The 11,484-nt window shown below is 39.2% G+C and overlaps 1 protein-coding gene across 1 annotated transcript in view; it reads left to right on the forward strand.

Moving 5' to 3' along the window:
- Positions 1–373: 373 nt before the first annotated feature.
- CDC5L (cell division cycle 5-like) overlaps positions 374–11,484 on the forward strand; it is a 44,360-nt gene continuing 33,249 nt past the window's right edge. The window contains exons 1-5 of the mRNA XM_008572649.1: positions 374–616; positions 2,893–2,996; positions 4,399–4,560; positions 5,160–5,287; positions 6,719–6,818. Of these exons, the coding sequence (XP_008570871.1) occupies positions 572–616; positions 2,893–2,996; positions 4,399–4,560; positions 5,160–5,287; positions 6,719–6,818 (539 nt within the window). The 5' untranslated portion in view covers positions 374–571. The remainder of the gene's footprint in view (positions 617–2,892; positions 2,997–4,398; positions 4,561–5,159; positions 5,288–6,718; positions 6,819–11,484) is intronic.

An 11,484-nucleotide genomic window follows, 5' to 3' on the forward strand; every position in this document is an offset into this window, starting at 1 on the left:
ATGAGGTTGGTACTAGTATTATCTGAGTGTTCTGTGAATAGATTTCTATTAGCGGAATGCTCAATAAAGTCCTAAATTAATAAATAAAGTCCTAAATTAATAAATAAAGTCCTAAATTAATAAATCAACAAAGCTCTCTTTGGACTAACAGGGTTGAAACTCTGACGCGTGACACTCCCACCCCCAGCCACTAGGTGACGTCACGACCAATCCCACTATTATGCTCCCAGCCGTGCCCTACCGCTGGTATCTCGCGAGAGACGTGGTTTCCTCCAACTTGTCTTGGACATGCGCACGGCGTAAAGGCACTTTAGCCCGAGTGGTCTGACCGTTTTCTGTCAGTCTTTCCACACTAGTTGTAACAAGACGCTACTTTCCTTTCAGACACCCGAGATCTCGCGAGACTTGCTATTCTGTTCGGAGGGAGAGCCACCCTTGCGCCTGCGCAGATCTTTTCAAAGCAGAAGGTCGCGCTTGGAGGAAGTCGCGGCTTTGGGTCCCGTGACGGAAGCGCCGTTACTACTTCTCTGAAGCTCCTCTCGGCTGCTTGCCGAGATACCCTGCCGCCAAGATGCCTCGAATTATGATCAAGGGGGGCGTGTGGAGGAATACCGAGGTGAGTCCCCTTTTCCCGCCGTCCTCTGCCCTCCGCCCCCTCTGGAAGCTTGTGCGCACGCGCGCGGAGGTCGGGGAGGCGAGGGGATGCCCTGTGGAGGGGAGCAGCGCGAGGGGGGGACCCTCGGGGCCTTTACCGTGTGCCCGGCCCGGTGTTATCTCAGCGCCTCTAGGACAGGGACCGTGACTCACCCACCTGGCTACTCAGCTCCGAGGTCACTGTCAGGCACTTGTTAGGCCCTTAGTGAACATTTGTTGAATTGAGTACGCGCCCCCTGCTCCCCTGAGGAACTCGCAGTATGACGGGAGAGATAGGACATCAGCCAGAGTTGGTCTTCCGGGGCACGGCGCCTCTCTCTGATACTCAAAAATAAACAAGTTGCTGTTGTCACAACTTTGTTTCTTCATTGACTTTCTTGCAGAGGGGGGAAGCGGCTTGAGTGTCAGGTTCGAGGAGCTCATTTCTGCCCACGTCCGTCTTTTTATTTGCTATCCATGCCAAACCTGTCTGTCCTCCCCACAGTTTCCAAGATCTATCACTTTCTTGTCTTCCTGTCACTCCGCCTTTGCCTGGATAGAAACCAGATGGTATAAAATAACCATTAGTATGCAAAAGGGCAGAAGAGAGGGAGTAAAATAGAAATTATATTGTAGTGCATTTGGTGTTCAAGGTGCATTGAATTTGTCAGTTTCCAGAGCATCATATCTTTTCATACCCTGTCTTTTTACATCTTGTGCCTCCTTAGTATATCTTCCAACTGCTTGGCATCCTTCTGACCATCCTTCAAACCTAGTTCAGAAATTCTTGGAATGTTTGCCCATTCATCCTGTGAGAATTAGTTGCATTCCCACTTGTCATAGCTTGCTTTGTCCTTTTGCAAGTATCACATCCGTCTATGTGATGCTGGGTAAGTTTCTTAACCTCTCAAAGCCTCGGTTTCCATATTTTTCTAAATGGGGATAATAATACCTACTCCTCTTGAGGATTAAATGGGTTAACACATTTGGACCATTTAGAACAATTGGGTATGTAGTAGTCTCTCAGTAAGTGCTAGTTGCTATTTCTCTCACCAGACACTGCTGCAAGAGGACCAGGTATTGGTATCCCAGGAACCTAGGACAGTAACCAACATGAAGTAGGTTGCTTGGCAGATGTTTGAGGAATGAATCTAGTAGGGTGGATATCTACTATATATACTTAGTTGAAGGTGTGTTTAAGTATAGCAGTACTGCATCAGAGTTACAAATAAAGTCAGTGAAAATTGCCTCCGCTTGCACTGAGGGAACCAGGCAATTTAAAATTGGAGAAAAGATGACTTCTGAAGGAGAGACAGATGTACAAAAACAAGTAACAGGAGGATTCCTATGCAGTGGTCAAAGCCCTGCAGTCTTTATTATCTCTAGTAATTACCTCTCATAATGGGGGTGAGGGGTAGAGTGGGGTGGCTCAAGTACGAAGCATGTAGTTCAAGTCCGGTGAGGTAAAAAGCGTAAAAGTGAAATGCCCCAAGTGCATTCATCTGTGAGTCTGTCATCTTTGGTATCTGCGGCTTAGCTTGCCAGGCTGCCCTAGGATTGGTGCATTTCATATTGTGATGGGTACTCTGGTGAAATAGTACTGGAGACTGGAGGGAAAGCTGAATGGTGGGGTGGGAGAGAAGTATTTAATTCTTAGGTTGGACCTGAGATGTAGATTCTTGGGTTAGAGTTGGGGTTAAGGGGCTGGAGAGGAAATGCCATGAGTAAACTGAAGGCAGGAAGTTTGAATTGAAGAATGGATTCACCAGAGTCACAACTTGCTTCTTGAGGCCTGGATGTGTGTCCTATTTGATTCTCTTCCCCAAGTACACAAGACCTGGTTCATGGTAGGTGTTCAGGAAGTGTTTTTTGAAGGAATGTATAAGTGAATGAAATACACCTTTTTGAGGAGAATGGCAACCAGACATCGGAGAATACTTCTGTTTGTCTTTATCATAAAGTAGGGTTTCTCAGATTGGGCTGTTTTCACTCTCAGTTTGTTGGGCGATGTGTGTATAAGGGAGGGTAACATGTCCTTCTAAGGGATTTCTTCTTAATTTCTTGCGTTTTGTTGATTCTTGCTTGCTGTTTATCATCATAGTCAATGAGGTTTTTGTGTCCCCTCCTTTTTTTTTAAACTTAGCGTATTTATGTATGTCTCTTTCTGTACAGCAGCTCTATCAGTTTATTTAAATTTTGTCTTTTCTCCCTTGGAGTTTTGTGATTGAATGAACCTTTTTTCTTTGACAATTTTTTTAGGATGAAATACTGAAAGCAGCAGTAATGAAATATGGGAAAAATCAGTGGTCTAGGATCGCTTCGCTATTGCATAGAAAATCAGCAAAGCAGTGCAAAGCCAGATGGTATGTACCAGTTAATAACTGGAAAACAGAATTATGATGAGGAAAATGTCAGCTCTTTGAATCTTATCAAAGAAAGTAGGAATTGTGATATAACAAAAAGTATGAAGTGGGAGGTGGGAATTTGAATTTTCAACTTAGTTGTCACTTGCGTTCTCTGTGATCTTAGGCAAGCCATTTTTCTATTCCCTCTACCCTGCCCCTCTTTTCTCCTAATTAGGGATAATAATACTTGGCTCCAGCTGATGGAGATGTGAGGTTCCATCTAAATTAGTTAATGTGTTTGAGAGTACTTTGTGAAGCATAAAATCTGCTTTTAGGGACAGATAGGCCCCAGCTTATAAATGGATTGTGTTCCAAAAGTTTATAAGTTGGGTATTTTAGAACTTTTCCAAAGAACATTTATTTCTTTGATAAATAATGGTTAATTTTCTAGGCAAGCTCACAATTATTGAGTTTCTTTATAGCAGAGTGGAAATATTCTATATTTGCTACCCTAAAATATAACATAAGCCAACACTACACATATGGTGTCACCTTTTAAATCACAGGGTAGTGGACACATTAAACTATTTACATGTATTCTGGGCATGAGCGATTTGGCCCCAGCCCCAATCCATGTGATACTAAAAACATACATTGGACTATACAAGAATGACCTAATTTTCAAGGTACCTGGATAGGAAAAAGGATCAGAATGTGGAGATTGGACTCCAAAGAGGAAGATAGTTCTAAGGTTGAAGAAGTGGTTCTGATTTCTGTTTCTCTTAGTAGCATTAAGCTTCTGCTCTGATGTTTGGTAAGACTTATGGCCTGTTTGCCAGCCTTTCATCCAGCTGAGTAGACTGGATGGAAAAGGTGGGTTGGGTGGGCATTAGGAAAGACAGAGGATGCCATAGTAGTTTTACTTAAATTTAAAAAACATACCAAATGAAAGCATACAATGTTGAAAAGCATGTAGTGAGTGTAAGTCGAATGCTTAAAAAAGTAAGCCAAGATGTGAGAATTGAAGTGTGAAAAAGAACTGTGAAAACTAGAAACACTAAAAATATGAGGTGGTATTGTTTTATTTCCAAATAATTTCAAAACCTCTAATAAAGCATAAAATAAATGAGGGCAAATGATAGTTGAGAAAGAAGGCATATGATCATGTTTTAGTAGTACCTTTTTTAAGCTTTACTAACATTACATAATTAAAATACAGTAAAATGTGGTGAGATGGGGAATCTTGACTTGGGGAAGTTTAACACACAGTGAATATTGTCAAAATCAGAATATAAAGAATAGCTTTAGTTATTGAAGGGTGAGAGCCTGTGTTTTTCAGACAGTAGAAGTCAGTAAATCTAATATGTATATTCGATATTTATGATAGTTGACTAATGTGTAAAGTGATATCTTTTAATAGGTATGAATGGCTGGATCCAAGCATTAAGAAAACAGAATGGTCCAGAGAAGAAGAGGAAAAACTCTTGCACTTGGCTAAGTTGATGCCAACTCAGTGGAGGACCATTGCTCCAATCATTGGAAGAACAGCAGCCCAGTGTTTGGAACACTATGAGTTTCTTTTGTATGTGAATCTTCAAAAGTAGTATAAAATATGTGTATATGTTCTGAATGAGGCTGAACAAACTTTTAGTGTTTCCTGTCTTTAAACTTTTAATTACAGATGCGAGTAAAGCCAAAGGAGCTGAAGATAATGGATTCTATATTCCAAATTTCATATGGTTGATCACAATTATGTTTTCTGCTAGAGACATTTTAAAAGAATAATTTAAAAAATTATGCAAGTCATACATGCTCATCATAGAAAATCTGGGAAAAAAAATAGTAAAAGAGCAAATAAAAGTCACCCATAATCGCACTGTTAGAATTAACCATTGGAACATATTGATTCTTTACTAATAGTTTTTTTCATTTGTATGGCTGTACTGCATTTGTGATTAACAGGCTGCTTGAATGCTATTTCATAGTGCATGGACACACTCACTGAAATTAGAGAATTTTAATACCATGTCTTTCAGATGAAGTGATAGTAGAAATGCTTTATTTTGTTAACGTGGATCCATTGGGCTTTAGGAACAAAAGAGTGCCAGAATTAGGAAGCCTAGTAATTCTAATACTAAATGGTATGATAGTCTGACTAACTCATCTGTGGTTTTTTCCTAGGGATAAAGCTGCCCAAAGAGACAATGAAGAGGAAACAACGGATGATCCACGAAAACTTAAGCCTGGAGAAATAGATCCAAATCCAGAAACAAAACCCGCACGGCCTGATCCAATTGATATGGATGAGGGTGAGTGTATACTTGTAAGGAGTTTATTTCTTTGTTAACCATAAACTCCTCAGGCCTCTTTTTAACTCTTTTAGTTTCTTTCTGAACTCCTGTGACTTTTTAGAATCTCAATTCTATCAGCACTTGTTATTCTAAGTATCTTTCCAAATGGGTCCACTCTTTTCTATTACAGAGTAGTTGCTCATTTTGAATAGGGCCCTTATATCTTCCATTTCTTTAATTCACTTAATAAATTAAGCAGTATAATATTACTGGGCAGATTTCTCAGAGGCTAGAGGTGAGCTCTTGAAGATCTTGTTTCTCATTCCCATTCCACAAAGAGAGGCAGCAAGTCAGGATATTGAATCTCAGTCTTGCTGTTAACTACTGCTTTGACTTTAAGCAGGTCATTTAATCTGTGTGAGAAGGCAACCCTGCAAAGCTGGGATGGAGACTTATGATGATTCTGTGAGGCATTGAATCAAGAGTCAGAGGAATTGGATTTTAGACCCATGTCTACTCCTTATTAGCTATTTGACCTTAGACAAGTCATATAATCTCCCTGAGCTTTGATTCCTTTTCTTTCTGGCTGGAGAATAATAATATGTACTTTACCTCACAGGATTGTTGTGAAGTCCTCAGTAAATATTTGTTGAATATGGAAAATGTAATATGTAAAATGGAAAAGTTTGAAGGTAGTGGTTCCCAAAGGCATACTGTGGCTAGGCTGGAGCTGGCTGCATCATTGTCACATGGGGAACTTTAAAAAATATATATCCTCCAGGGCCTTCCCTGGAGATACAGTCAGTAAATTGGCAGGTGTGTCGGGGGAGTGTGGCAGAGGGAGAGCAGTGTTCTTGGAATCTGAGTTTTTTAAAAGTTCGCATGTGATTTCATTGGATGTCCTCATATAAGGTTTGTTCTAAGGCATCAGTAATGGCGTTCATTATTCTATTCTGGAGAGCCATGGAAAATTGTTGGAGGAGAGAAATAGTTCTGGGGAAAAAAAATGCATCCAATGGAGATTAGCAATTCCCTCATAATTAAATAATTTTTACAGTATTTCACGATTTGTGATGTGCTGGTTAGTTGATGATAATGAAGGATATGATAATTATAGTCACCCTTTAATGAATACTTGCTAGATGCTTTACACATTTCATTTTACTTAGTTCTTCTCAAAATCCCTGTGAAGTGGAATTATTATTCCAATTTTATAAGGAAATGTGCTCAGGGAGAGTAAATAAGTTTGTAAGGTCACATAGCTAGGAAGCTGTGGCCCTGGTTTTTAACCTAGGTTTCTCTGATTTCAAAACTCAAGCTATTTCCATTATGCTGCATCATATAATGAGTTATCTTTATGTTTTTTTCTCATTTTAAACACTAGGGTATGTCTGTGACATAGCTTGCTTCTGTTGAAGAACTTAGTTTTTCTTCTCTTTATTTTTGCAGATGAACTTGAGATGCTTTCTGAAGCTAGAGCCCGCTTGGCTAATACCCAGGGAAAGAAGGCCAAGAGGAAAGCAAGAGAGAAACAATTGGAAGAAGCAAGGTAAGTTTGTCTCCATCCATAGTTCAACAGTTAGTTGGTACATCTTTCGGCTCAGTAAAACTGCATGATTTATCAACCCTATTGAGTGAATAATCATCAGAATTGTCCAATTTCCATTTTGCTAATATTTCTTAGCTTCTTTATTTCTCTGAAAAAGTCTTCTATTTTTTCTTCCCTAACCATTTCAGAGTAGTTATAGAACAAAATACGTATTTTAAAAAATTTTGTAAGCCATGGTAAAAGTAATGCCCAGTTTATCTAGTTGGTTGTGTTTGTTCTGTTAGCATAGGGGAGCTTCATTTGTTGTAGCCGTCTTGAAGTTAGGTGGCTGGAGGACATACAAAGCTATGTGACTTTTGCATGACTGCCAGTTTAATTAGCATTTGATTAGTGTTGAGCAGGCACTGGCTGTGCAACATGAAACTTGCTGAACATAGAGGCAATTAATGAGCCTTGAACCAGATTTTAGGCTCTGCTAGAAATCTTCATTTAAACAGTGAGTGAATATATATTAGGTATTGTCTTATCCACAGGACTTTCTCTACTTTTCCCTTTTTTTTTCTTTTTGGTTAAATCCGTGATTGATATTATTCCTAATGGCCCAGAAACCAAGATGAAGTAGATAAAAGGAAATTCTGAAATAATAATGAAGCTTATTAACTTTTGGGATTCAGGCATTGGAATAACCTTCCTAGCCTACACAGTGCCTTTTGTTGTCTCCAGGCTGGCTAGGAAGTGCTTCTTGACCTGATAACTAGCATTGTGTGGAGGGTTTCCCCAGTAATGGCTTTGAAGTGCTAGGTCCTGGGATGGAGGATTCTTTCATGCCTGCAGATGTTTGCTGGCATAGCTGTCCTATCACTAGCCTAAACTAGTTACTTATGATGGGAATATGACTAGCCTGGGATTGTAAACAAAGCAAGAAGGGGTACAGTTGGCCCTCTGAATCTGTGGTTTTGTATCTAGATTCAACCAACTGTGAATTGAAAATATTTGGAGGAAAAAATTACACAAAGTTCTGGAAAGAAAACTTGAATTTGTTGCGCTCTGAGTACTATGTTGAATCCATGCAAATCAAATGTTAGGTATTATAAGTATTCTAGAGATAAAGTATACAGGAGCATGTGTGTAGGTTTTATGCAAATATTACGACATTTTACATAAGGGACTTGAGCATCCATGGATTTTGGTATCCATGGCGGTTCCTGGAACCAGTCCCCGAAGGATATTGAGGGATGACTGCACTAAGTTTTCTACTCAGTCTCAATCATCTTTGTATTCTGTACACTGTTTAGGGTTAAGTAATGTGAGTAAGGTTTAAAAAAAAAATCACTTTTCCATTTTTGTTCATGGTTGGTTGGGGACCAGATTTTTAGAGCTTTTTAGCCATATGGATTGGGCCAGTGATACAGCAGATTTATATGTGAGAATCTTGATTTGGCTGATTGCTTTAAATAAATTTTTGCAGATTTTAACTTACTCTGTGGTTTCTTGTAGATTTTCTTGTAGAATCCACACATCTTTATAAGTTATTTTGTACATACGTCTTCTAACAGTCTAGCCTGTATGCAAAGTGCTGTGCAGGGCTATTTATTTTAAATTACAGATCTTAGAACTTAAAGCATTCTTTTTGGTTATAACAGTAATACACTTTTCTTCCAGTATTGTTAATATTTTCACTTTGGGACATGGTTGATATAATGCTGTGTGGCTTGGTAATATTCACTTAGTATTATGTTATAAAGGTTTGCTAATGTGATTTGTAGACTTTATTTTTATTATTTAAAGAATGAAATTACTTTAACAGTTTGAAATATATCCTTCCAAACGTTTCTCTCTCTCAGTATAGACATACATTTATACAAAATTGGATTATATTGGATATACTGTTTTTATGAGAAGTCAGCTGTTAATCTGATTGGGGTTCCCTTTTAAATATTGAATCATTTTTGTCTTACTGCTTTTAAAATTCCTTGTCTTAGGCTTTCAGCATTTTTAATATGATGTTTATGTTTGTGGATTTTTTTTTTGTTTATCTTATTTGAAGTTTGTTGAGCTTATTAGATGTGTAGGTTGATGTTTTTCAGTAATTCCAGCTATTATATCTTTGAATATTTTATTCTGCTCCTTTCTCTTCTCTCCTTTTGGTAATCCTATTGTGCATATGTTGGTGCACTTAAGGTGCCCCATATTTCTCTGTGACTCTGTATTTCTTCATTCTTTTTCTGTTCTTTAGATTGCAATAATTGTTAATTAATCTGTATTCCAGTTTGCTAATTCTTTCTCTGCCAGTTCAGATGTACTGTTGAGTCCCTGTGGTGAAGTTTTCATTTCAGCTTTGTACTTTTCAACTGCAGAATTTCTATTTGGTTCTTTATTCTCTATTTGATGCAACACTGTTGTCATACTTTCCTTTACATTTTTAATCGTGGTTTCCTTTTGTTCTTTGAACATATTTATAATGGCTACTTCGAAGTCTGACATCTGGTTGCTCTCACAGGCAGTTTTTGTTACCTACTTTTTTCCCAATGTATGGGCCATTCTTTCCAGTTCCTTTGCATGTCTTATTTTTTTGTTGGAAACTGGACAGTTTAGATGATATATTGTAGCAATCCTGGGTACTCCCCCTCCAACCCCTATTTATTGTTATTTGCTTATTTACTTATTTGGTGACTGGCATGATTATTTTAGTGAAGTCTGTGCTCCCCTTTCCTCCCCCTAACCCCCAAGAAATGTGAAGCCTCTGAGATTGCTCTACAACGAAATGAAGTCTTAGGTAAGTCGGCAGTCATCTGGGATGGCATGGCTTGGGCAGGGTGCTTTTTGACATCTCTTTCCCTGACTACACCAGGCTGTTAAGCTCCACTAAGCCAACTGTTTGCTACATTGTTTTCAATTGTTCCCTGGGGCGTAAATTGCTCTACAAACAGATCCAATTAAATTTGACTCCTTTGAAGGGATAGTTCCTGAGATTTGTTACCCCTCCTACCTTTTCCCCTCTGGCAACCTAGTGGGACTACAGTTTTGCCTTTATATCCAGTGAACCTATAAAGTTTCTTTCCACTTGCCTTTTACCACAACTTCACTGTTCTTGAGAGTATCCTTAGGCTTGAACTTTACACTCTGTTGCAAATTAATTCATTTGGGGACAGGTTTGGAGCTCTTTGTACTATGTCCTCCTCCTTCCCCAGAGCTCTGACATTGCTTGTCTCTCAGTGACACCCCTGCTTTATGAGCTGAGTAGGGGGTGGGCAGCAGCTCTAGGTCTCCTTGGCTTGCCTCTCCCAGTGTAGAACCCTCCTTCTGCAAGCTGGGGCAAGGGCTGTTAGGGCTGCTGTATTCTCAGCAGCACTGTGCCCAAGGTAGAACTTCTGTTTGGATGGAAGAAGGGGGCCCCACTTCTTAGCCACTCCTGCTGGAGCTTAGCTTCTGCAACAGGTATCTGGTAGCTGGGTGAGAAATGTTGGTGTCCTGCCCCTCCTGGAATGAGAGCTCTGCAATTGGAGCTGAAAGGGAGAGGGAGTCCTGTGTTCTTGGCTGCACTTGTGTGGAAGAGTTTCCCTCTCCCTAAGCTAGGGGGAGAAAAGGAGTGGGTCTTGATTCAGATAGTACACTCTTGCTTTTCTTATTGAGTTTAAGTAGATTTTCTTGAATTAATATTCATATATTTGCTGTATCCCCTTAGGATCCTTTTAGAGTCTTTAGTTGGTTATTTAAAAAAAAAATAATTTTCATCAGTTTCTCGGGGGAGTGGGTTTATGGAGTTCCTCATGCTGTCATGCTGGAAGTTGCTTATATATATACTGTTTGGTATCTTGTTTCACTCCTCCCCCTTAATATTATGAAGAACTTTTCTCATCATGAAATCAATAAAATTATAGAATCATAGGAATCTACAAAGAAAAAAATAAAAATGAAATGAAATTCCACTCTCCAGTGATTATCACTGTTAATATTTTATGGGCATCTTTCATATCTAACCATGCATATACTCACTGATAGATATGCGTATAATTTTTACATGTTGCTTTGCAACATGTAAATTCTATAACATTTTTTACACAGCAATACGTCTTAGGCCTTTTTCCATGTCAGAGTAGATTTACAGCCTTTTTAAAGGTTATATATAAATGGCTGTATAATATTTTATCTATAGCTATGCTATAACTTTATTTAATTTCTTTTGGGTGGATGTTTAGATTGTGTCTACTTATCCATATTATGAATGGTGCCTGGTGAACAATCCTAGAGTTGCTCATGTTCTTAATTATTTCCTCAGGCTAAAGGCTGAAGAGCATAATTGCTGGCTTAAAAATATGAAAACTCTTGGCTTTTAATATGTATGTTTCTAAATTCTCTTTGGGAAAACCTATACCAGTTTACTTTCTCATCACCAATGTGGAAGACTGCCCACTTTTTGCACTCTTGCCATTAAAACAAAAAACTGAATGGTATTAATGAGATATGCACAAATGGTACTTATTAATTTAATTTGTGGTTCTTTAATTATTAAAGTAAAACTTTTGTAATTTTAGCTATTTTCACTTTTTAATTTCCTTTTGCTTCCCCCGCCCCCCCCCCCCCCCCCCCCCCCCCCCCCCCCCCCCCCCCCCCCCCCCCCCCCCCCCCCCCCCCCCCCCCCCCCCCCCCCCCCCCCCCCCCCCCC

Source organism: Galeopterus variegatus, unplaced genomic scaffold (genome assembly GCF_000696425.1).
Source record: "Galeopterus variegatus unplaced genomic scaffold, G_variegatus-3.0.2 Scaffold813, whole genome shotgun sequence".
NCBI lineage: Eukaryota > Metazoa > Chordata > Mammalia > Dermoptera > Cynocephalidae > Galeopterus > Galeopterus variegatus.